We start from the raw sequence: 27535 nt of genomic DNA on the forward strand, positions 1-27535 counted from the left end.
ACTATGAAGGATAAAGGATAAAGAGATGGTACAGATATATTTAACTGGTATCAATTATTGAGCACTGATTGTGCACCAGCTTATTCTCTGTATTTCTATACATATCATTTGGTTTTCAGAACCATCCCACACGGTAGGTGATATGATTTCTCTTTTTTGCAATCAGAGCGATTAAGTAACTTACCCAAAGTCACCCAGCTAATACAAGGCAAATTAGGGATTCCAGCCTAGAGTACGCAACGGTAAAATCAAGGTTTCTCCTATTCCTTATGAGGTAGATAATGCTCAAGTTAAACAATAACGGTAGATGGCTTTTATTGAGCCTTGTGCCAGGCATTGCAGTAGTATTTTACTTACTGGTTTCTAATCCTTGAAACAACTCTGCAGCATAATGCTTTCTTCATTTTCAGATGAGGCAGATAAGTCTCCAGAGAGGCTAAGTAATCAGGTCAAGGTCTCTCAAGTAGTAGAGGTACTCTGTGATTCCAGGGCCCTAGGTTCAGTCAGCATCGGTGTTTTCCCACTACGCTGTGCTGCATGCTACTTTTACAAATTTCAACTTGATGTGTATTTAACTGATGGCTTTTGGTTTCCTCAGGGACCATTGGTATATCAAACTGATTGAATCTGGCAAGTTTCTAAGGTGAATGTATGTTTTTGAAACAATTTTGATTATAGAGTTAAGGATGATAGCAATAGCAGCCACCAGCTAATAAACCAGCTAATAAACCATTAGGACAAGTCTGCATATATATAGGTGATTTATCCATAGTATACTGTATACTTACTTATCCATAGTATACTGTAAATAATACTGGGGTCAGAAATATATTGCACAGTATGTTTAGATTTTAAAGATAGAGCAGTTCATTAACATTTCTGTAAATAACCCAATTTTATTGCCATGTTTTGGTAAACATTCAAACTTTTTTATTAAGCTTTCAAACTTTTTAAGTTTTAGTTTTATTTTTTGTCAGTATTATACATGTACATGATTTAGAGTCAAATAGTTTTATAAAGCTTGTCATAAAAACAATCTGTCTTTTCTTGCTTCTAGTTACAGCCATTTGAGCTCTTTTACCTGATTTTTAATTTCTTATCTCTAACTAGTTTATCTTGTTACATATTGATTTTTTCATTTCTAGGCATTAACTATTGAATTCTTATTATGGAAGAAGAGACTATCACCCCCTCCCATACCATATATATATACACACACACATCCCATCCTGCCTGCTTCTCAGTATAGCAGTTAATACTATATAAACACTGTTGACAGTTGAGCCAAGTATATGTACTGTAATTTTATTTTTCCTTTCCTGAACAACTTTATGTGTTTCTGGAAATTTTTTGTTTTATTTTCTGTGTAGTCAATACTTTTTTTAATCCCCAAACATTCCCTCAGTTAACCTTCAAATACATTCAGATTCTCTCACTTTATCTTCTTAATCTTGTTGTGTAGCTGTTATTTTTGGAATCTACCTTCACCTTCATTCTGGGGATTCCCTTTGCATGGTTTTTGGTTGGATTTCTTCTTTTCTTGGGTCTCACATCCTGTCTCTTGGTTTACTCCCTTATTTGGGGCATACTGTCTAAAAGCTAACTAAAAACAGTAAGTGGAATGTTAATATTTTGAGACCTCATGTGTCTAGAAATATATTCTACCTTCATACTTGCTTGATGTTATGTCAATGTATCAAGTTCTAGGCTGTAAATTTTCCCACAGAATTTTAATTTTAATTTATATGGATGAGGTGTTCTACTTGTTATTGAGAAGTCCAGATGCCTTTCTGATTTCTGATACTTTGTATGAAACTTGTTTTTTCCTCTGGACAATTTTAAGTTCTCTTTTTTCTGAGATTTCATAATTGCATCTTTGGTTGTGGGTCTATTTTCATCCACTGAGTTGGTGGTCTCTCTTTCAGTCTAAAAAAGGCATTTTGGGGACTTCCCTGGTGGTGCAGTGGTTAAGACTCTGCACTCCCAATGCAGGGGGCCCGGGTTCCATCCCAGGTCAGGGAAGTAGATCCCACATGCATGCTAAAGCTAAGAAAGAAAGAGAGAGAGGGGAAGGGAGGGGGAGGGAAGGAGGGAGGGGGAGGGAGGGAGGGATGGGGGGAGGGAGGGAGGGAGTGGGGGAGGGAGGGAGGGGGGGAGGGAGGGAGGAAGGAAGGAAGGACTTGAGAAGAATTTAAAAATAAATAAATAAAAAGGCATTTTCAATTCTGGGAAAATTTCCTGGTTTATTTCCTTGATAAAGTATTTTCTTGATAAAATATTTCCTTGTTTTTCTGTTATACATTTCTGGAATTCTTATTACTTGGATACTGGGCCTCCTGGACAGATCCTTGATATTTTTCTCTTACATCTCTTTCTTTGTTTTTTATGCTTTGCGTTCCGAGAGATTACTTCAGTTTTATATTCTATTCTTTCTATTATGGTTTTCATTTCTGCTACCATTTAAAAAAATTTCAAGGGTCTTCTTTTCTTTTTTATATATAGTATTCCTTTCTCATTTCATGAAGCAATATTTTTTTCCTATCACTGAGTATATTAATTTTAGGGGGGCATTTTTATTCTTTGCCATTGTTTATCCTTTTAGTTGCTTTTTTCTGTCTATTTTGATGTCTTGTTTCACATTAGAGGCTTCCCTCAAGACCTGGTAACCCTTTTGCTTTCTGCTTTTATTTACAAGTAGGACAACTGAAAAGTGAATTGGAACTCTGTGCATGTGTGTGGTGGGCATGTCAACTGTGGGATTTGCTGAAGGGTGATATGGCTAGGCTGTTACCTTGAAGAACCCCTAGGATAAAGTACTTTCTAGGTCTTTATGTGGTGTGGTCAGATTTGCTAAAAAAAAAAAAGCACAATTGGTCTTCGCTTGGAGATTATTATCCCGACTGCAAGGTTCTGGGGATCCTGCTGGGGGAAAAGGCTAGGGGTCTCAACATTGATTTTTTTAAACTCATCTAATCACCCAGTGTTAAATATGGTACATCTGCCCACAACTGTGCCTGTGACTGTATCTGCCAAGGCAGACACCCTCTCTGTTTTGCCCTCTTCATAGAATAAACCTTTAGCTTCTAGTCTTTTCTTAGGATGGGAGGTAGTACAGAAGCCTACTGTGTAGATTGCAGAGGGGGTCTGGGTGTGTAACTCCTTAAACAGACTGTGGAAGTCTTGTTCCATCTTCAGTCCTACTTCCAGAGTATCCTACTTGTACTGATTCCTGAATCTTTTATGGGATCTGTTGTATAAATTGGGTTGCTTCCAAGTTTAGGGTTAAGTTTCCTTAGATATGTGTGGGTTTTTAAAAATTAATTAATTAATTAATTTATTTATTTTTGGCTGCATTGGGTCTTCGTTGCTGTGCGCAGGCTTTCTCTAGTTGCAGAGATTGGGGGATACTCTTCATTGCACTGCGTAGGCTTCTCATTGCTGTGGGTTCTCTTGTTGTGGAACACAGGCTCTAGGCTTGCGGGCTTCAGTAGTTGTGGCACACAGGCTTAGTTGCTCCACGGCATGTGGGATCTTCCCGGTCCAGGGCTCGAACCCGTGTCCCCTGCATTGGCAGGCGGATTCTTAACCACTGCGCCACCAGGGAAATCCTTCCTTAGGTTTGTTAATTCAGTTATTTATTCATCTACTTTCTAATTCCTAAAATTGTTGTTTTCTTCTCTTTTATTCTCTTTATCCTTATGGGATTGATTTTTTAAAAAATTCACTTTATTATCACTTTGAGTAGGGAGTGGAAGCTAATGTGTGTTTTCAGCCCACCGTCTTTAACCATCACTCTTCAGAATAGTCTTCTTATAGGTACTGATCCATTTTATTGCCATGTTCTGTTAAGCATCCACAGTTTTGTGGTGTCTCTAAGAGAAAGGAAATTATATCACTGTGTTAAACTACTTAATGTTTTTTGAGTTCTTTGTTACTGTGATGTATTAGCACGTAGTGAGTCTAAGAGTCCTTTTCCACCAAACAGAGTTCAATAACTCTAATTTTTACAAAAGTACAGATTAATGTAAATTTGAGCTGCAAGGAGCTTTTATTTATTGTTTATTATCAGTCCTCACTGGTACTCCAGATTATTCAGATTATGCTTCTAGAGTGTGCTTTAGCAAATCTCATTTAAACTTTAATTCCTTTGACCTGAATTATTCATTGGTTAAAATTTATCTCCAAATCAGGAATTATCTCTGTTTTATTAAAAAAAGAAAAAAAAGCAACAAACAAAAACCAGTTAGCTGCACTTGAAATTAGATTTATAGGAGAAAAATGATTTATAACTTTTGTATTCATGTTTCTAATATATTCCTCCAGTTCCAGTAATAAAAGAAATGGCTTTTCCTGTTTTCCAGGACACTTTATCAGTTTTTATAGGCATTAACATGGGCTTCTTCTTTTCTTAAAACTATTAATTTAATGCATTGACTTTCTTATAAATGCCGTGGTTTTGAACTTTAATATAAATTATTGTATAAATATGAACAAAGCTTTCTATTAGAGTTACTATTTAATAGAAAAAGAATAAACCGTAGAATACAAACTGTAGATGTTTTTAATTGACTAAAAGACCTATACTTATCATCCTAACATCTGTGTGTTTTTATCCAAAAGAATACATCTAAAGGATTAGAAAATAAATGTGGAGCTCTTAGAAGATTTCAGGAGAAAACGAATGTTCTCATGGTAGCCTGAGAGAAGGGAGACAGACTAGGGCAGGAGTTCTTTTTCTGGGTATGAGCAGGTTTTAGCACTTCCCTGAATTCCTGTATGCAAAATATTATGTCTCTAGAGAGAAGGTTCATAATGTCTTTCAGATTATCAGAGGCTCAAAATAGATTAAGAACTAGAGGTAAAAAGGTCAGTAAAGAAAAAATTGTATACATTTTTAAGAACATTACAGGAGGTATTTCCATCTTATGTACTTAGCTACAACTATGCATGTATAGTATGTACTATGCTTCTGTATCTATTATGACTGGGCCTATTTGTATAAGCTCAGAATATAAATTTAGCAAATGTTGTCAAAATGTTTGCTTTTACTTTACCGTTTTTGACCTGGAGTCCTTTATCAGTTTAGCTCAACAAACTTTTGTTGAGGATGTGTTCTGACCTAGGCCTTCTGCTAGGTTCTGGAGATGCAGTGATGGCTTGAAACAGTCCTTGCCTTTGAGAATCTCATGGCGCATTGTAAAATAGAGACACATTTTAGTGTTCTGTATGAACATGGAGGAGGCATCCTTAACATAGCTTAGGATATCAGTGAAGCTTCCTGAGGAAAAATGACCCTTGAATTAATTCTCTACGGATGACTGGTAAAAAAAAAGAAAGTTCAGTTAAAAGTGTATGAGATAAGGATGAGTAGGCTCCATCTGATTTTAACTTTGTCTTTTTTTTCCTAGTCAAGCTGGCTTTATTGTAAGTTTAATTTCAAAGCATTTAGACCAGTAAAACTGCTGTGTCACTGAGTTGATACCTATTGTGTTACTGCTTCATATTTGCAGGCAAATGATGGACTATAGGAGTTGTAGGTGAATCTTTGCTCTACTGTTAACTTGAGATCTGTACCTGATGTAAAGATTGTTCCATTACTGCCAAGACTGCAGACTTGATCTTTTGTTGCGCTGTTTATGATGAGCTGTGGTTTTGAAATAGATGCCAGGGAAATTCTCCACTTTTACTTTGGTGGAAAAAAAAAATCCTGTTACTACAAGGAAGTGCTTATTAGTTTTTAAAGTAAAGTTAAATTGCTCTAAACTATGGGAGGAAACCGCAACCTATTTATTTATTACAAATAACTATATAAAATGAAAAATAAGAGCTACCTCCTCCCTCCACCTCCCCTCCCCCAATGGGAGGAGTAGGCTTGCTTTGACTGAGATGTCTTGCTTTGATTGACCTATTTATTTATTTAACTTTTTTTTTTTTTGCGTTCCACACAAATTTTATTTACACAATCCATGTGAGATTTCTGAACCTGTGCCAAAAGAGGCAAGATAAGGCCTTTTCTCTCAGGCCTGTTACTGAAATGTAAATTAACACAAATGCAAGTCAAACTTACTCATTGTTGACAAATAGCTCTTAGTCCCTATTTTAGTATAATCATCACATGGGGGAAGAAAAAAACTTCCTAAGATGCTCAGCCTCAAAGGGCAGTCAGTGGGTGTCAGCATCCCCCTCAGAGGTGCTGTGCCACCCTGGAAAGAATGCCTTCGGGCTTCTTCCCATCCCCCAAGGCAGCAGCAAATCCTTCCTGTCGCCTCCTTTTGGCCAAAGCAGCCAAAGATTTAAAAGTCTTTGGTTCGTAGATGGCTAGATCTGCAAGTACTTTCCTGTTGAGCTCCACCTGGCACTTAATCAAGTTGAGGATGAATTCTGGGTACTTGAGGCCGTGTTCCTGGGAAGCAGCTGTAACTCGACTGATCCAGAGCGTCCACAGGTTCCTCTTCTTCAGCCTGCGGGCTCGGGTGCACTGCACGAACGCTCGCGTCACAGCCCTGACGGCCAGCCGGTAGCACCGATTCTTCCTCCCCCGGAAGTGCCGCGCGTGCTTCAGCATCTCCTGGACCCTCCAGTAGCGGTCGGTGATGCGGTTCCGCAGCCAGAGCTGCGCCGTGAGGAAGACCATGGCGCCAGCAGCCCGCGCCTCCGCCACCCCTCCCCAGCGATTCCGGGTCAGCTAACTTTTTAGTTTATATTGGAGTATAGCCGATTAACAATGTTGTGATAGTTTCAGGTGCACAGCAAAGGGACTCCGCCATACATATGCATGTATCCCTTCTCCCCCAAACTCTCCTCCCATCCAGGCTGCCATATAACATTGAGCAGAGTTCCCTGTGCTATACAGTAGGTCCTTGTTGGTTATCCATTTTAAATATAGTAGTGTGTACATGTCGATCCCAAACTTCCTGACTATCCCTTCCCCTTATCTTTTCCCCCTGGTAACCATAAGTTCATTCTCTAAGTCTGTGAGTCTGTTTCTGTTTTGTAAATAGGTTCATTTGTATCATTTCTTTTTAGATTCCACATCATACAGTATTTGTCTTTTTCTGTCTGACTTACTTCACTCAGTATGACAGTCTCTTGGTCCATCCATGTTGCTGCAAATGACATTATTTCATTCTTTTTAAGGGCTGAGTGATATTCCATTGTATATATATATACCACATCTTTATACATTCCTCTGTTGAAGGACATTTAGGTTGCTTCCATATCTTGGCTATTGTAAACAGTGCTGCAATGAACATTGGGGTGCATGTATCCTTTCGGGCCATGCTTTTCTCTGGATATATGCCCAGGAGTGGGATTGCAGGGTCATATGGTAGCTCTATTTTTAGCTTTTTAAGGAACTTCCATACTGTTCTCCATAGTGGCTGTACCAATTTACATTCCCACCAACAGTGTATAAGGGTTCCCTTCTCTCCGTACCCTCTCCAGCATTTATTGTGTGTGGATTTTTTGATAATAGCCATTTTGACTGGTGTGAGGTGATATCTCATTGTAGTTTTGATTTGCATTTCTCTGATAATCAGCGATGTTTAACATCTTTTCATGTGCCTCTTGGCCATCTGTATGTCTTCTTTGGAGAAATGTCTATTTAGGTCTTCTGCCCATTATTTGATAGGGTTGTTTGTTTTGATGGTATTAAGCCTCATGAGCTGTTTGTAAATTTTGGAGACTAATCCCTTGTTGGTCACATCATTTGCAAATATTTTCTCCCAATCTGTGGGGTGTCTTTTCATTTTGTTTATGATTTCCTTTGCTGTGCAAAAGCTTTTGAGTTTAATTAGGTCCCACTTGTTTATTTTTGTTTTTATTTCCATTATTCTGGGAGATGGATCGAAAAAGATATTGCTGTGATTTATGTCAGAGAGTGTATTGCCTATGTTTTCCTCTAGGAGTTAAAGGGCCTAAGGTTGAAAATGAAATTTTGGTATCAGGGTTAGGAAATCTCCCCAATCCATCTGTTACTTCTTTTGCTGTAGTTTAAAATCTTTTAGATTTGTTGCACCAAATAAAGATGATGGGTCAATCCCTTTCTTTAATACTGAGAACAATTGCTCCTTGCAATAAGAACAAGATTTTTCTCTCCTTTCAGTATCATTATTTAAGATCATAAACATTTATTAGTAAACCTGTTATGTCCCAGGTTCTTTGTTAGATTCTCGGCATTCAAGGATGACCAAGACATGATCCATATTCTTGAGTAACTCACAGTCTAGTGAGAGAGAGAAAGAAAAATGAAAACGAGTAAGCATGAGGAGGTACTGTTTTAATCTGACCCTTTATGGATTAGTAGAAGTATGGCAGGGAGATTGCTATGGTCTGAATGTGTCCGCCCAGATTCATAAGTTGAAATCTTAATGTGCAATGTGATGGTCTTAGGAGGTGAGGCCTCTGAGAGGTGATTAGGTCTTCAGGGTTCCACCCTCATTACTGGGGTTAGTGCCCTTAGGAAAAAGATCTCGTAGAGCTCCCTAATCCCTTCCACCATATGAGGAGGTAGTGAGAAGTGGCCAGTCAGAAACCCGGAAGAGGGCCTGACAATGCTGACACCTTGATCTTGGACTTCTGGCCACCAAAACTGTGAGAAATAAATTTTTGTTGTTTATAAGCCACCCAGTCTGTGGCATTTTGTTATAGTAGACTGAATGGACTAATACAGGGATAAAGTGATGATTATCTATATGTGTGTGTATGTGTATACGTATAAATGCATATACATATAGTCCTTCATTCATTGAGCATTTTTAAGCTGTCATTTCCTATACTGCGCATTTGCTGTGTGAGAGCTACCTTAAAACTAAGCTGCTTTAGGGGCTTCCCTGGTGGTCCAGTGGTAAAGGATCCGCCTTCCAATGCAGGGGACGCGGGTTCGATTCCTGGTCGGGGAACTAAGATCCCACATGCCATGGAGCAACTAAGCCCACGCGCCATAACTACTGAGTTCCTGCACCACAACTAGAGAGCCTTCATGCCGCGAAGTACAGAGCCCATGTGCTTTGGAGCCCACGCTCCACAACTGCAGAGCCCATGCACCCTGGAGCCTGCATGTCACAACTAGAGAGAGAAAACCCGCACGCCACAACTAGACAGAAGCCTGGCACTGCAACAAAGAACCCGCATGCTGCAATGAAAGATCCCGCATGCCTCAACGAAGACCTCGCATGCTGCAGCTAAGACCTGACACAGCCAAAAAAATAATAAAATAAATAAATGTTAAAAAAAGAATGTAAAAACTTATTTTAAAAAATTAAGCTGCTTTAAATGTATTCATTCACTTAATTGTCATAATGGTCCTGCAAAATTGGTGATGTCATGTCCAGTGTTTAGTTGTAGCTTGGAGAAGTTATATGATTTATCTAAGATTTCACAGCTAGTAAGTTATGAAGACAGGATCTGAAACTGGGTCTTTACTCCAAATCCTTTGCCCTTTCCTATTCTGTATCCCAGATACCACATTGAGCAGTGTAGTTACAAAAATGAAGAGGCCACAGCCTCCTATTCAAAAGAGGTATCTGAAAGAGAACAAACACATAGATGTGTTACAGGTGTTTTAAGCTACAAGGAGACAGAAGAGAGGATGGAGAGGTTTTCATGGAAGGTTAGGAAAAGTTTTTATAAAAGAAGTGATGTTCAAGCTCCCTGGGTGTTTCTTGGTTGGAATATCAGTATATTTGGAATTACTGCCAACTCAGTTGCAGGTTGATGCTCATTCTGAGCTTTGCATATGCAAGTTTTGGTTTCTTCCTTCTAACAGTCCAGCGCATTGTAGAGGATTCAGAAAATGCAGTTACTGTTGTTGCATGGAAATCACCTAGATATTCAACTATGGGCACTTCCTAAAATCTCCTGTGGTTTTAGTACCTATTTACTGAATAATGAATTCAGTTCTGGACAAAGGAAATTGCAGTCTGTATACAACTTAGAAGCTCAGAGTGTGATTGGAGATGAGTGATTAAACTTTAGTGTCTTCATCTATAGCTAAAATTATGCCTCACATAACTTCACAGATGTAGAAACTAATTGGCCTTTGCTTGTGAAGTGCTTTTTATTTTCTAAGGATTAGGTTATAAAATTTTATGGGGTATTAAATAAATAGCGAATTGACCAACCCTCTACCTGTTGCTGCATGAAGTCATGGAGTTACACTTTATACAATTGAAGTGTTAGGAATATGCTGAAAATTGAGAGGTAACGCAGTTAGCAGTTTAATATACTTGTGCAATGATCCCTAATGTGTGTTAAGGAGCAAGATGTTAACATGTGGAAGAAAAGTTTCCATGACTAAAGATGTTTGGGAAGCCCTGAGCTAAACCATAAGCACTTTCCTTTACTATAGGACTTCTCATAGCTTATAAAATACTTGTTTTAATAATATACTAGTGCATCTTTTGGCACTGTGCTAACCAGTGAGAATGCCAAGAGTATTAGTTACCTTCAATCTTATTTTTCCTCTGAACCTGAGACGTGTAGGTACAATTGCCTGCCTAACTTAACCATTTGGATGTCTAATAGGTATCTCAATTTGTGCAAAATCCATCTTCCCAGACCTATCTCAATAAATGGCTCATTTTCTACCTGCTTGATACTAAAAACCTAGGAGTCTTTCTTGATGGTCTTTTCTTCACCACTCTCCACAAATTCTGAAATCCAAAGTGAGTCCTGTTGGTTCTACCTACAAATATTGGAATCTGGCTTCATCTTTCTGTCCCTGTTTGTCCAAGCGATCATTCTTTCATTCTTTCTTCTTTGTAGTTTCGTAACTGGCTTCTCTGTTTCTACTTTTGCCCTCCTCCCAGTCCATTCTCTACATGGCAACTAGAATGATCTTTTTTAGACCATTAAATTGTCATGTTATACTTCCATTTTTTTTTAATCTGCAAAGTCTTCACATTTATACTTAAAATGATAATCTAAATTCCATACTTTGATCTTTAAAGTCTTAGCTAGTGTGGTTCTACAAGACTCTGATTTCTTATACCACTGTTGCCATCATTCATGCTGCCTTCATCACCATTACCTTCTTAACCCCTCTTCCTTGAAAAAGTCACTTTTGTGCTAGTTTATCCTATAAGTGTGGAATGCTCTTCCTTCTTCCCCAGATCGTTCCATGGCTGATTCTTTCTTCTTGTCTTTCTGGCCTTAGGGAGGCCTTCTCTAACTATCTAACCTAATATAGTGCCTTGTCACATTACATTATTTGTCACATCATTCTGTTATTTACATCATAGCACTTACCACTACCCAGTAGTGTTTTGTTGGTTTTACTTTTTCTTCTACCTCCTCTCCCCACCATGAAAGTAGAGATTCTCTTGTTCAGGGCTTAGAACAGTGCTACCTAGAATATAGTAGGTGGTCAGAATATGCTAGTTGGATGAAGGAATGCAAGAGTGAATGAATGGATGAAAGAAACTGACTTATTGAACTGGTGAGGAATGTTATTGGGAGGCTCCTTTTTTTTTAATAGTAAAGGTTTTTCTTTAAACATTTAAAAAAGTTGAGCTGTTATTCACATACTATAAAATTCTTCCTTAAAAGTATACAGTCCAGGACTTCTCTGGTGGTCCAATGGTTAAGACTCTGCACTTCCACTACAGGGGGCACAGGTTCAATCCCTGGTTGGGGAGCTAAGATCCCACATGCTGCGTGTTGCAGCCAAAAAAAAAGTATACAATTCAGTGGATTTAGTATATTCACAAAGTTGTGCAACCATCACAACTAATTCCAGAATATTTTTATCACACCCAACAGAAACCTTTGTATCATTAGTAGTCATTCTCTATTTCTTCTTCTCCAGCCCTTGGCAACCACTAGTCTCCTTTCTGTCTCAATGGATTTGTCTATTCTGGACATTTCATATGAATGGAATCATAAAAAGTGTGATACTTCATATTTTGTGTCTGAATTTTTTTCTCAGCATAATAATATTGTCAAGATTCACCCATGTTATAACATGTTATCAGTACTTAATTCTTTTTTTATGGATGAATAATATTCCATTGTATGAATATACCATATTTTATTTATCTATGCATCAGTTGATGGACTTCTGGGCTGCTCACACTTTTTGGCTCTTATGAATAATGGTGCTGTGTACATTAATATACAAGTTTTTGTGGACATAAATTTCAGTTTTCTTGGTAATATACCTAATCATCTCTCCTCCCCTCCCCTGACCCCCTGGCAAGCACTGATTATTTTACTGTTTCTAAAGCTTTTCCAGAGTGCCTTGTATTTGGAATCATACACTATGTAGCCTTTTCAGTCTGACTTTCTTCACTTAACAATATTCAATTAAGGCTTCTTCATGGTTTTGTTTTTTATTTTTTTGTGGCTTCATAGCTTGTCTCTTTTTAATCTCTGATCATAATATTCCATTTTATGGATGTACCACAGTTTATTGATTCACCTATTGAAAGGCATCTTGGTTGCTTCCCACTTCTGCGACTATGATCGAAGTTGCTATAAACACTCACAGGCAGGTTTTTGGGTGGACATAGGTTTTCAGCTCAATTGGGTAAATACCTGAGTGGGTTTGCTAGGTTGTATGGAAAGATTCTGTTTAGCTTTGTAGCAAATTGCCAAACTGTCTTCCAAAGTGGCTGTGTCATTTTGCATTCCTACCAACAATGAATGTTGCTCTGCATCCTCACCAGCTTTTGGTATTGTCAGTTTTTTGGCTTGTAGCCACTTTAATAGGTGTGTAATGGTATCTCGTTTAAGTTTGCAAGTCCCTGATGACAAATGATGTTGACTGTCTTTTCATATGTTTATTTGCCATCTGTTTATCTTTTGTGGTGGGGTTTGTTCATATCTTTTGCCCATTTCTTCCTTGGGTTGTTTTCTTATTGTTGAATTTTAAGAACTTTTTGTATGTTTTGGATACAAGTGCTTTATCAGATATATGGTTTGCAAAGATTTTCTCCTAGTCTGTGTGCCTTACAGTGTCTTTCACAGAAGAGAATTTTTAATTTTAGTAAATTGCCTACAGAGGAACCTGCTCGTCCTGAAAGCACTGAGCTTTAGCCTAATGTTAAATACCTGCTGCCACTTGCCTACTGCTCAGAAAAAGGTCAGCAGAGGAGGGTATTGGGATTCACTTGCTCAGAGACTCTGAATCACAGTCCTGTATAATTCCTGAAGAGTCTCTTACAGTCCTTTCACTTTCCTGTAGTCCAGATTCTGAGCTTGAAGCACAGTGGGAGCCACTCTTACGTTCACTAAGAAGGTAAGTCTTCTACTGGGCATGTTCATTGAGTCTTCTACTGGGCACGTTCTAGGCTAGGTTTTTTTCAGACTTTCACTGTCACTGTATCTCATCAACTTTTTAATCTTACCAGATTTCCTCAATTTCTGATCTTCTCTTAGCCTTCTTTCTTGCTTTCCAGAAATATTGAGGGTTTCTTTTTTTTTTTTACTCTCGTAACATTAACAATAACAGCAACAGCACCACCAGTGATTAGTGATTTTAAAAGGATGTAAGGTAGAAATGTATTTATAGATATGTCTGTTCAGATTGCTGACTTTCTGAATCAAGATTGTATTTTTGGTACTCATAGCTTTTAGCCTTTAGCCTTTGACTTTATTATGTCTAGAACCCATTCTACTTGATTTTGACAGTTTCTAACATTTTTTACTGGTGCATATGTGTGTTTCTGAAAGTACAGATGTGTTTGGCAACCTTTTAGGGGAAATTACTCTCTCGTGAAATTGTATTTTTCCTTAATGGCAGTAGTAAATATTCATATAAATCAGAAGAGGTGTGAAGAGAGGAAATGGAATTAGGTACTTTGTAGATTGTTTTTAAAAATGTACCTACTAATGACACTTTCAGGACAAATTAGCCTTGTGTTGTTTCATAAGTGACTTGATTAAACTTTGGTGATAGAGGAAGAAAATAGAAATAATTGGATAGAAAATAAAGGTAAGCATCATGTAGTGTTGGCTAGTGGATAAAAGAATGGGCTTTAAATATTTAAATCCTAGATTTAAATTCTGGCTCCTACTTTACCAATATTATAAGCTTGAGCAAATTATTTAAGTACTTTAAGTCTCAGTTTTGTTACCTGTAAAATAAAGTATAGCATGTACATCATAGAGTTATGAAGATTAAATGGGATATTGCATGTAAAATACTTAAGAGTACAAGGCCTGCAGTAAATATTAGTTAATATTAATTATCATCATTACTATCCTAGTGTAGGAGTTCTCAGCCTGAAGTTGACTGGAACTATCAATTAACAAGTATTTATCAAGTATCTGATCTCTAGTATTGGATTTAGACCTATAGAAGGAGCTACTGTTGTGAATATCAGGTTGGTACCTAGAGGTGGAACAAAGTGAGCTAATATTAGTGGAGTTCTTACCACAGGGTTCAATAGTAAGCTAGATGTTATTATTCCAAGCTGAGGCTTAGTAATGTTAAGTAACTTGAAGATAATGGACTGTTTTTGAGTCCCACTTCTGCCATTTAATTTAGCTAGGTGGTCAGAGTAAGTCACTTAACTTTGAAGGTATGGAGTTATTGACACAAATAAGTTGATGTTAATTTACTTCTAATTTTGAATATATGGACATGTTCTTCAGTGTCAAAATATACACATCTGTATTCTTCTAACCCTTACCAGTGCCCCTGTTTTGAGTTCTCTGTACATCTGCCCCCCCAATTCCTTCAGCCTTACGATTCTGCAGTCCAACTTAGAAAATATCAATTTTGTTGATAGTTGGATTGAACAATAAATAAAGGGTTAAAATTGAGGGTAATGATGAGTGTGACTGTGTTGAGATAGTAAGAAATGGTTTATGAGAATAAATGTAGGTGTCACAGTGTGGACTAATCTATTTAGGGACTCAAAGAGGAAATAAATGATGCTTTTGAAATTTACAAAAGGTGATCAAATTGGATGACTAATTATAAGGGATATGTGTTCAGAGTTTTCCCTTTAGACTCAGTTATTTACCTGTCAAGCCATCCTGTCTTGCTCTAGAAGTTGATTGTCCTTCAAATATGAGTAAGAGGACTAGAATAAACAAACCTGACTCCTGGATGTTTATTTGGAAAGAAAAGACCTCAGGGTAATGCTGTGAATTGTCAGTCACATTTACATTCTAATCAGAAAGCTCTAAACTCTCACACAGTTATGATGCCCTGTTGGGAGCTGTACAAGAGAAACTAGCAATTGAATCCCTGTGCTCGAAGACCAAAAAAGTATATAGCTACTCTCATACGTTGTTAATGGGTTTTAAAAGGGTACAACTTATTTTTGGGGAAAAAATAGACCTTATATAAAAATTTAAAATGTATGTGCTCTTTAGCACAGCAATTTTATCTCTACGAATTTATCTTTCATAATATGAGGGTACTTACTGCAGCATTGTTTTTTTGTTTTGTTTTGTTTTTTATAGTTTAAAACGCTCTTGGAATCTTAGTGTTTTGTTTTTCTTTTAAACTTATTTATTTATTTTTGGCTGCGCTGGGTCTTAGTTGCAGCACACGAGATCTTAGTTGCGGCATGCATGTGGGATCCAGTTCCCCCACCAGGGATTGAACCTGGGCCCCGTGCATTGGGAGTGTGGAGTTTTACCCACTGGACCACGAGGGAAGTCCCTGTGGCATTGTTTGAAGTAACAAATAACTGGAAACAACCTAAACGTTTATCAGTAGGTGATTGAAAATATTATATACCTATATAAGGAAATATTATTTGGTCTTTAAAAAGAATAAAGTAGATATACTTCTACCTTAATACACAACAATATTCTGGATATATTAAGTGAAAAACATTATTTAGTATACTATAGTATGCAAGAACTGTATAAAACAGGCACAGTCATTCTTATGCTTGTATAGACATAGACTCTCTGGAAGGATACACAAGATATTTCTTCTGAGATTCTTCTGATACAGAAATTTCTTCTGAGGGGGTGGGGTGGGTGGGAGGGCTACATACTTTCTGTTATTGAAAATGGTTTTGAATATTTGCATCAAATGTCTTAACCTGTCATGTGAGACATATTTGCATTTGGCCACATACATTGTTACCTTAAGAACTTGCACTCATTGTTGAGGATTTTTGTGTACATGCTTTGGTACTTGTACTTTTGAACTTGAGGACTCTCTTAATCTTTTGACATGGGAATAAGGAGCAGGATTGAACCACCACCCCTTCCAGGGTAGGGTGCATCCTGGTTGAAGTTTCAGGTAGTTGAAGAAAAACTGAATATAGTTTTAAAAAAGAACATTTAAAAAATCAGAATACTGAAATGCTTAATTATTCTGCCTGAATAAAGCAGAAGGGTCAGAAAGAAGGGGAATTTGATGGAGGACTTGAAAGCATTTTGGAAGTATGAATGTACATGGAAATGAGGAACCGAGGAGGGAGTCCTCAGGGAACTAAAAACATTTTATAAACATTATCTCATCTCTAAATTATACCCTTTTGTAAAAAGTTATTTTCCAGACTTTCAAAAAACAAAGTAAAGAAATTGAAGCCCAGATGATAATTTGTGGTTTCCTAAGTAACATAAGGAGAAAATAGCAAAATGAGGACTAGCGCCTTGTTTTCTTGATTTCCCGCCCAGCCCCATGATTATTCTGAGATCACCTGAACCGTGACATGGGAATAGCACCAAAAACCATTTTAAAAATTCTGTTTGGAACTTGATGTGTAAGAGCATTTGTTTCCAAAGTAAGGTTATATTTTCCCCAGTCTTAGGAGACAATGATGGGAATAGGGGTTGAATACAGCTTTGTACATTGCACTACCATTTCTTTTTTTTACTATGAGTCATTCTGGTTCAGAAAAAGGAAGGATACTAACATTTGCACCGCATTTTACAGCTTTAGAAACTTTTTTCACCTTTATTATTTTCTCATTTTGCAGCTCTTTATGATACAGGTAGTGGTAATGTTTTGTTATTGTTACTAGGCTTTCACTATTAAAGAAAAAATAGGCTCGAGAAAGTTGGGTAATTTGCTTGACACAGCTGGTAAGTGTCAAAACTGGCCTTTACAAAATCAAACTCAGATTTTTTTTTTTCTTTCTACCCAAGTATTAGGTCTTTGAGGTGTATTTGCTTAGCTTTGTGGAAGACCAATTCTGGGTGGGTCATCAATCAAGAAAACATTTGGAAACCTAAAACTTGAAGGGACAGTGGTTGAATAAATAGGTGGTTTAGGGGAGCAGAGGAGGCTCTGACCCTCCTGCATGCAAGCACAGCTGATGTCCTTGTTGTTCTCATGTACTCTGCCAGCCCTTTTCAGAGCAGCTTGTCACCTCAGTTGCTGCACCAGTCTCAGCAGTGGGCTAATTAAAGCGAATGTACTTAACACTAGGCCTGAAGACATGCACCAGATTGATGTTAGGAGAGCTATTTTTGTAGTTAATCATACATAAATGAGTAAAATGACTTTTTGTAAAAAATATTGGTGAAGTTTATTTCTCACACTAAATTTTGGTAAAGGATGAGAAGGAGCAGGAAAATGAAATAAGCTTCCAGCTTGGTAAGCATAATGACCTTTTCTACGTTTTCACATTTTAGAGATGCTGGGAGAGAATTCGGCATTTAACACATTATCTGATTAAACTGAAGAAGAGTTTCCACACTCTAGTGTGGGTCCGGACCCTGTGTCTAATATTGACTTTGGGGTTTACTCTGAGTGCAGTGGAAAGCCACTGAATGGCTTTAAGCAGAGGAGTAACATCATCCGATTAGTGTTTGTAAAGAGATCCTGGGCTGCTGAGTAGAGATATCTGGCAGGGAGAGGGACCAAGGTTAGAGTTGAGGAGCATCACTTTACTCTAAATAAACACCTGAGAGACTTCCATGTAAATGAGAATACCATCATCTTAAAGTGAAAAATACCTGTCATTTGAATTGGATATTTGGGTTGACTAGTAAGTAGATTCTTAGTTTCTCTCAGGATTCTCAATATTTTTTGAAAACTCCTCAGGTGATTATAAAATGCAGCCAGGGTTAAGAACTACTGCTTTATCTTGGGGAAAAAAGCAGAGATCTTGGGGCTAAGCTTGGGAGAAGGGTGTTAAAAGTGAAAAGCTTTGGAGAGCTTGGAAAGTATAACTATTGTTTATCTGTTTTCTTTGGAATTTAATTTTCAAATTCGTATGTTCAAATGTCTGAATGCTAACGGTAGTATGAATTTAGTAACATTAAACTTTAGATAATTCCTACTTATCCAGCCTCTTCTAATTCATTCTTTCCCTATCTGTTGCTTTTCATAAGAAGAGCAGGGGAGTATTGAGAATGGATGACTAGAATATAATACAATTTGATAAGAATTTGCCAGCATTGGGGCTTCCTTGGTGGCGCAGTGGTTAAGAATCTGCCTACCGATGCAGGGCACAAGGGTTCAAGCCCTGGTCCAGGAAGATCCCACGTGCCGTGGGGCAACTAAGCCCGTGAGCCACAACTAGTGAGCCCGTGCGCCTAGAGCCCATGGTCTGCGGCAAGAGAAGCCACTTCAATGAGAAGCCCACACACCGCAACGAAGAGTAGACCCCGCTCTCTGCATCTAGAGAAAGCCTGCACACAGCAACGAAGACCCAACGAAGCCATAAATGAATGAATGAATGAATGAGTGAATAAATAAATAAATTTATATATAAAAAAGGGGCTATCCGTTTGAACATCTCTTTAAAGAAAAAAAAGCATTTGCCAGCATTAACAGAAGAATCCGTCTCTTAAAAACTCTTAAAACCATTTCTAAGATGAGTTTCCATTGATTCATTTAAAAAATATGTTTCTTTGTGTATACATACACACATTTAGAAATTTGAGCAACCATATTAATGTCTAGCTACTTATCTGCATACCTGGGATTCTGGATTAAGATTGCTGTTGCTTCCTGTAATTGGATAGAAGCACATGTAGCTTTTCTTTCTTGCTCTAGGATTTTTGTGCTTTATTGATATAAAATTATATCTTTATGTTTTTATACAAAGGAAACAAATTATTTGTATTAGGATGAGAGACTTAGAATAGGGGTAAAAAGGAATACAATGACTGAAGATTATCACAGAAGTACTTTTTTTTGTTTGTTTTAAATATTTATTTATTTATTTATTTGGCTTCACCGGGTCTTAGTTGTGGCACACAGGATCTTCGCTGTGGCGTGTGGGATCTTCATTGCGGCCCTTGGGATCTTTAGTTGTGGCACATGGGCTCTTAGTTGCGGCACGTGGGATCTAGTTCCCTGACCAGGGATCAAACCCAGGCCCCCACACTGGGAGCACAGAGTCTTAACCACTGGACCACCAGAGAAGTCCCCAGTACTTTTTTGTTTTTATAGATTACTGAATCAGTAATTTATTGTTAGATTAGTTAGTTGGATTAGTTATAGCTAAAAATTCTTTTTCTCCTTTGGAGTTACAGTAGGGAATGTAGAAAAGGTTTGTAGGAGTTTTGGGTAATCAAACACAGTAGTTACAAAGTGATGTTGCCGGGATTTAATGTAGCTGATACAATTTAGGGTTGTTTATTTGTGGACTTTTAGGATCACTGCTGTTATTTTATGCAGTAATATAGTATAGTAGACTCTATTGAAAGTCATGCCTTAAACACTGATGTGCCTTTTTCTTCTTTTCTATTCATAGTGGTAGTCGCTCCTCTAAAACGTTTAAACCAAAGAAGAACATACCAGAGGGTTCTCACCAGTATGAGCTCTTAAAGCATGCAGAGGCCACACTGGGCAGTGGAAACCTCCGGATGGCTGTCATGCTTCCTGAGGGGGAAGATCTAAATGAGTGGGTTGCAGTGAACAGTAAGTAGCCTTTCTGTTTCTCAGTAGACTGTAAATTAGGTTAGTAGCCTCACTGTAGGTGAGTGTTGGGGTGCTCTCTATTCTAGGATTTAGTTAGCAACCTAATACCACAAGATAGTGGTACCTCAATTTACTTTAACCTTTATGGTATTTTATTTCTGAATATGGAATTACATGAAATTCTTATCTCCTGTTACCATGTAATACAAAGCATAGATTTACCATCTTCATTGGAAAAAATGATAATGATAGCAGCAATTAATGTTTATGGAACACTGTGACACTCTGCTATTCTTTCTACATGAATTATTTTTATTTATTTATTTTATTGAAGTTTATTTGATTTATGGTATTAGTTTCAGATATATAACATAGTGATTCAATATTTTTAGATTATACTCCATTTAAAGTTATTACAAGGGGGCTTGAGAGTCCTCTTGAGAGTCCGCCTGCCGATGCAGGGGACACGGGTTCGTGCCCCAGTCTGGGAAGATCCCACATGCCGCAGAGCGGCTGGGCCCGTGAGCCATGGCCGCTGAGCCTGTGCGTCCGGAGCCTGTGCTCCACAACGGGAGAGGCCACAACAGTGAGAGGCCCGCATACTGCCAAAAAAATAACAAAATAAAGTTATTACAATATAATGGCTATATTTCCCTGTGTTGTACCTTTGTGGCTTATTTATTTGATACTTGCTGATTTGTACCTCTTAATCCCCTACCTCTGTCTTGCTCCTCCTCCATTCTCTCTCCCCACTGGTAACTACTTGTTTGTTCTCTATATCTGTGAGTCTATTTCTGTTTTGTTATATTCATTCATTTTATTTTTTAGATCCCACATGTAAATGATATCATACAGTATTTGTCTTTCTGTGTTTGACTTAAGCATTAATACCTTCCAGGTCCATCCATGTAGTTGCAAATGGTAAAATTTCATTCTTTTTTATGGCTGAGTAATATTCCTGTGTGTGTGTGTGTGTGTGTGTGTGTGTGTGTGATAAAGAAGATGTGGTGTTTATATATATGTATATATACATACACACACACACACACACCATTATCCATTTATCTGTTTATGGACGCTTAGGTTGCTTCCATATCTTGGCTATTAGCCTCCATATGCTGCTATGAACATTGGGGTACATGTATCTTTTCAAATTATTGTTTTTATTTTCTTCTACATGGATTATTTTATTTCATCTTTACAACCTCATGATGTAGGTACTATTATTATCCCAGTATATAGATAAGAAAGCTGAGACAGAAAGATTGTAGTAATGTGCTTAGGTTATACAGCTATTGAATGCTAGAGCCTGGGCTCAAATATAGAGCTCTAAAATTTCAGAGACTGCGCTTTAACCCCTATGCTAAATTGCCTCTTTCAGTAGCATACTTAGTTATTTGTCTAAACTACGCTTTAAAAAGAAAAAAAGACAATTCAATAGTGATCTTATGAAATTAGTAAAATATGTTTATGATATATTCTTAACCTCTAGAAAGAAAAAAATATAAGTAAAAAGTAAATATATTCTTGGGAATTAAGCCAGAGTAAGTTGGGGAATAAAAGTGGTACTTTAAAAAAAAATTTTTTTTAAATTTTATTTTGATTCTTTTCTCTCTTTCTTTTTTTAAAATTAATTTATTAATTTATTTTTGGCTGCGTTGGGTCTTCGTTGTTGTGCGCGGGCTTCCTCTAGTTGCAGAGAGAGGGGGCTACTCTTCGTTGTGGTGCATGGGCTTCTCATTGCGGTGGCTTCTCTTGCTGAGGAGCACAGGCTCTAGGCGCGCGGGCTTCAGTGGTTGTGGCTCACCGGCTCTAGAGCACAGGCTCAGCAGTTGTGGTGCATGGGCTTAGTTGCTCAATGGCATGTTGGATCTTCCTGGACCAGGGCTTGAACCTGTGTCCTCTGTATTGGCAGGCGGATTCTTAACCACTGTGCCACCAGGGAAGCCCAAAAGTGGTACTTTTAGTATTGAAGGTTTATCAGCATTGGTGAAGAAATTAATAGAATTTTATAACTGGAGGAAATTTATATGACTCTAGTTATAATAAATGAAATTGAATTGAAAATATACACTAAATGCCTAGGCTTTGATTAAGGAAAAACAGAGCAGTATTTTTATTGTAATATTTGATAGTATCTTATTGTAATTTGAAACATATCATGGGATTTATAAATTGAGCTGCCACCCACTAACTTTTAGGAACCTAAAGTATTTTACTGAGATGTCTTAAAACCTTACTGTGACAGCAGTTCTGTAAGAGCAGTATTATTAGAGTATGGTTATCCTCCTGGACCCAGAGAGTTTAGTTACTAAAGAGATAAAGTGATTTGTTTGCTTTATTGATGAGAGTCATCTAACCTATAAGATAGTTCTATGACACTTTAAGGAAAATATTCAGAATAAGTTTCCAATATATGTGTACATCCTTTTTTTGGGCACTTGTTTGTGCCTTTTTGTACCATTTGTTTGAGAGCTCATTTTCTAATTTTAGAAATCTAAGGAAGGTAGTGTAGAGCTTCTGTACTACATGAGATTGTGACTTTTAAGTATAAAACCAGATCATTGTTTTCTGTCTGTATTTTCTCTGTCTCAATTATCAGAACTGAGTGTCTGTACTATTGAAATGTCTAGAACTTCAGGAACTTATAAAATTTCACAGACATTTTGAAGTTATAGCCAGAAAAAAATTGCTTTGAACTGAAGTGTTTGAACATCCCCGTAGAACATAGAATTCTGCCTTTAAAATATAGCAGTTGACTGAAGTATTGGATTACAATTTTTTTCTTATTTATAGTAATCTTTCCAAGTGGCACTTGATGAAGTGAATAGGATTTGAGGCTAGATAGGTAATTTCCATTCACTGACAGTGATTAAGTAAACATTTCGGGTACATAAAAGAGTGAAGGGGATTTGTTGATAAGATTGGCATCTTAATGGCCTTTTTCCTTCAGTTTACTTGCCAGATGAAGATAAATGGTAGAAGATGGGAATTACAAATTCAACAACTAGTCTCATAGCCAGAAACCAGAGGCTGGTTTTGAACATTCTGCTGCTAGAGAGTGATAGCTTAAAGGAGATACAACGTTCAGAGTTTTGGAAAAAGTGGGTGGATGGCTTATAGTTAATTTTTGTGGCACAGAATCTTGAGGCCATATCTTCATTTGTGGAAGAAAACTAACAATTACTAAATGTCTACTTTATGGTAGACACGATTTTGTTTTTTAGCACTCTGCAGTAAACTGAATTTTAAAGGTAGGAAACTGAGATTCAGGGAAGTTAAGTAACTCAACTATTAAGTATAGAGTTGGGATTCAAAGCCATAGGTTACCCACTGTTCATGTGGAGGACAACCCGATTAAAAATGGGCAGAAGACCTAAATAGACATTTTCCCAAAGAAGACATACAGATGGCCAACAGGCACATGAAAAGATGCTCAGCATCACTATTCATCAGAGAAATACAAATCAGAACCACAATGAGATATCACCTCATACCTGTCAGAATGGCTCTCATCAAAAAGATCACAAATAACAAATGTTGGTAAGGATGTGGAGAAAAGGAAACCCTACAGTGCACTCTTGGTGGGGATGTAAATTGGTGCAGCCACTATGGAAAACAATATGGAGGTTTCCCTAAAATTAAAACTAGAAATACCATATGATCCAGCAATTCTACTGCTGGATGTATATTTTAAGAAAATGAAAACATTAATTTGAAAAGATACATGCACCCCAGTGTTCATAGCAGCATATGGAAGCTAACAGCCAAGATATGGAAGCAACCTAAGTGTACATCAACAGATGAATGGATAAAGAAGATGTGGTGTACACACACACACACACACACACACACACACACACACACACACAGGAATATTACTGAGCCATAAAAAAGAATGAAATTTGCCATTTGCAACAACATGGATGAACCTGGAGGGTATTATGCTTAGGGAAATAAATCAGAGAAAGACAAATATTTTATGTTATCACTTATATGTGGAATCTAAAAAAAAAAAGAAGAATGAATATAACAAAACAGAAACAGACTCACAGATACAGAATAAACTAGTAGTTACCAGTAGGGAGAGGGTAGGTGGGAGGGGTAAGATAGGAGTAAGGAATTAAGAGGTACAAACCTCTATGTATAAAAGAAATCAGTTACAAAGGTATGTTGTACAGGGACTATAGCCAATATTTTATAATAACTTTAAATGGAGTGTAATCTTTAAAAATATTGAATCACTATGTTGTACACCTGAAACTGATAAAATATTGTAAATCAATTATACTTCAATTTTAAAAGAAAAGAAAAGATAGAAAGAACACCAGTCTTTCTAGAGCTTTTATGTGGAAAGGAGAAAATACTAGTGTTATGAGTTCTCTGTGGACATATAAGAAAGGAAACCAGGTCATCTAACTTATGAACTTAGATGTAAAAATCCTAATAAAAATATTAGCAGATTGAATCTAGCAATACTTAAAAAAATTATAACACATCATGACCAAATTGTTCTTATTCCTAGAATACAAGGTTGGCTTAACACTTGCAAATCAGTTGTAATTCACCGCATTAGCCAAAATAAAGGAAGAGGAAGAAATCGTATGATCATCTCGGTATAAGCAGAAAAAACATTTGGTAAAATTTAAAATCAATTCGTAATAAACTTATGAAATAAAAGTTGAGAACTTTTTTCTGATAAAGCATATCTACAAAAAAGGTAAAGCAAACATCATATTTGATCATGAAATGTTGAAGTTTTTTCTCAGATTAAGAATGAGTTAAGGTTAGCCACCATCACCACTTTCCTGGAGTCTTAGCCAATGCCGTAAGGCAGGAAAAAGAATAAAAGATAATAATAACTGGAAAGGAAGAAACAACATTTATGTTCATAGCCAGCATGAATGAATGTTGAAAAACCAAAAGACCATGATTTTATTACTACACCATCACTATTATTATGAATAGGTAAATTTAATAAACTTGTTGGCTTTGAGGTCAATATAAAAAAATTATGAGTAGAATAAAAATTATAAAAAAACAAAGAATAACAGTTTTCCAGTGAAACATATAGAAAACTATTCCTTTATGACTGGTGCTTTCTGTGCTCTTCTTAAGAAATATTTGCATGCCAAAGTTCATGGACATATTTTTCTATGCTCTTTTAAACTTTATTGTCTTGCCTTTCACATTTAGATGTATGATCCACTTGGAATTGCTTTTCAGGTATTGTGTGAGTGAAGAGTCAAGTTTTATTCTTTTCCATAGAGATAACCAATAGACTCAGAAACTGTCTCACATTTTATTACAGTGTTGCCTTTTTCTAAGTGATCTATAGAAGTTCTTTATATATTCTGAATATAAGATCTTTATTGATTATATGTGTTGCAAATAATTTCTCCCACTCTTGCTTGCCTTTTTATTCTCTTAAGGGAGTCACTTAATAAACAGAAGCTCCTAAATTCAGTGAGGCAAATATTGTTTGTTTGTATTCTTTTCACCTGTTCTTTGTTGAGGAAAGAACACTGATAGAGCTGAGATTCTGCTGGAATAAAAGATTGTTTGAGTAAAACTAAAATTTAACCTTTTACTTATAACTGATGTTTGCTTTGCAGCTGTAGATTTCTTCAATCAGATCAACATGCTTTATGGAACAATTACAGATTTTTGTACAGAAGAAAGTTGTCCAGTGATGTCAGCTGGCCCAAAGTAAGACATGATTCATGATCAGTTCTCATTTTTACTTTATTATATAATTCTTAGATAAGAAGAAAATTTTTGACCTTATAATTTCTGTATTTAGCATCTCCTTCAGTGATTTACCAATGACTAATATTTTGAGTCCAGATTCCTTAGCCTGAGCTTTATAGTCCTCCCTATTGTATTGTCCTCCATCCTGCCTTTTTTCTGTTTGCTTATGCCTCTCTATCCAAATATTTTTTTAAAATCGAAATATAGTTGATATACAATATTATGTTAGTTTCAGGTGTATTGCATAGTGATTTGACATTTCCATACATTATGAAATGATCATCATGATAAGTCTACTAACCATCTGTTCCCATACAAAGTTATTACAGTGTTATTGACCATACTCCTTATGTTGAATATTATATTCCCATGACTTATTTATTTTATAATTGGAGGTTTGTATCTTTAAATATCTTTCACCTATTTTGCTCTATTCCCACCCCGCTGCCCTCTGGCAACCACCCCTCTGTGTGCTGTATCTGTGTTTGTTTTCTAGATTTCACATGTAAATGAGATCATATGGTGTTTGTTTTATTCTGCCTGACTTATTTTACTTAGTGTAATACCCTCTAGATCCATCCGTGTTGTCGCAAAGGGCAAGATTTCTTTACCTTTTTTATGGCTAAGTAATATTCCGTTGTGTGTGTGTGTGTGTGTGTGTGTGTGTGTGTGTGTGTGTGTGTACACACACACACACACACACACACACCCCACATCTTCTTCATTCATCTGTTGATGGACACTTAAATTACTTTCATATTTTAGGTACTGAAAATAATGCTGCAATGAAAAACGGGTTGCATATGTCTTTTCAAATTAATGTTTTTGTTTTCTTTGGGTAAATACCCAGAAAAGAAATTGCTGGATCTTATGGCAGTTCTATTTTGAAGAACCTCTATACTTTTCTCCATACTGGGTGCACCAATTTGCAATTCCACCAACAGTGCATGACGGTTCCCTTTTGGTCACATCCTTGCCAGTACTTGTTATTTGTTGTCTTTTTGATAATAGCCATTCTAAGAGGTGTGAGAAGTATCTCATTGTGGTTTTAATTTGCATTTCCTTCATGATTGGTGAGGTTGAGCATCTTTTCATGTGTCTCTTGGCCATGTGTATGTCTTTGGGAAAAATGTCTATTCAGGTCCTCACCCGTTTTTTAATTGGGTTGTTTATTTATTTATGATGTAGAACTGTATGAGTTCTTTGTATATTTTGTATATTAACCCCTTATTGGATATATCACTTGCAAATATCTTCTCCCATTCAGTAGGCTACCTTTTCATTTTGTTGATAGTTTCCATACTGTGCAAAACCTTTTTAGTTTAATGTGGTACCATTTATTTATTTTTGCTTTTATTTCCCTTGCCTGAGAAGACAGATCCAAAAAATATTGCTAAGACTGATTTCAAAGAGTTTTCTCCTAGAAATTTTATGGTTTCAGTTCTTACATTTAAATCTTTAATTTATTTTTATTTTATTTTATTTATTTATTTTTAAAAATATTTGTTATTTGGCTGCTCCAGGTCTTAGTTGTGGCATGCGGGATCTTTGTTGCAGCATGCAGGATCTTTAGTTGTGGCCTGTGGAATCTTTTACTTGTGGCATGTGGGCTCTTCGTTGTGGCATGTGGGATCTAGTTCCCTGACCAGGGCTTGAACCCGGGCCCCCTGCATTGGGAGTGTGGAGTCTTAACCACTGGACCACCAGGGAAGTCCCTCATTTTTATTTTAGCTTATGTTTGTACATGGTGTGAGAAAGTAGTCCAGTTTTATTCTTTTACATATAGCTCTCCAGTTTTCCCAACATCATTTATTGAAAGGGCTGTCTCTTTTCCCCTGTTGTATATTTTTGCTTCCTTTGCAGATTAATTGACCGTTTAAGTGTAAGTTTGTTTCTGGGCTGTCTATATTCTATTCCATTAATCTGTGTTTCTGCTTTTGTGCTTGTACTATACTGTTTTGATTACTATAGCTTTGTAGTATAGCTATAGTATAC

The 27535-nt window shown here is 36.9% G+C and overlaps 1 protein-coding gene and 1 pseudogene across 2 annotated transcripts in view; one reads left to right on the forward strand and one right to left on the reverse strand.

Moving 5' to 3' along the window:
- The window catches only part of MOB1B (MOB kinase activator 1B), a 54021-nt gene that overhangs the window by 17001 nt on the left and 9485 nt on the right, over positions 1–27535 (forward strand). For both annotated transcript variants that reach the window (XR_003428843.1, XM_027087502.1), the window contains exons 2-3: positions 19623–19789; positions 25405–25498. Coding sequence is in view for 1 of the 2 variants with exons in the window: in XM_027087502.1 (XP_026943303.1) it covers positions 19623–19789; positions 25405–25498 (261 nt within the window). In the remaining variant the exon portion in view is untranslated. The remainder of the gene's footprint in view (positions 1–19622; positions 19790–25404; positions 25499–27535) is intronic.
- Positions 6004–6649, reverse strand: LOC113609850 (39S ribosomal protein L20, mitochondrial pseudogene; annotated as a pseudogene).

Source organism: Aethalodelphis obliquidens, unplaced genomic scaffold (genome assembly GCF_003676395.1).
Source record: "Aethalodelphis obliquidens isolate GAN/ISIS:26980383/991018 unplaced genomic scaffold, ASM367639v1 scaffold59, whole genome shotgun sequence".
In the NCBI taxonomy this organism is placed as follows: domain Eukaryota; kingdom Metazoa; phylum Chordata; class Mammalia; order Artiodactyla; family Delphinidae; genus Aethalodelphis; species Aethalodelphis obliquidens.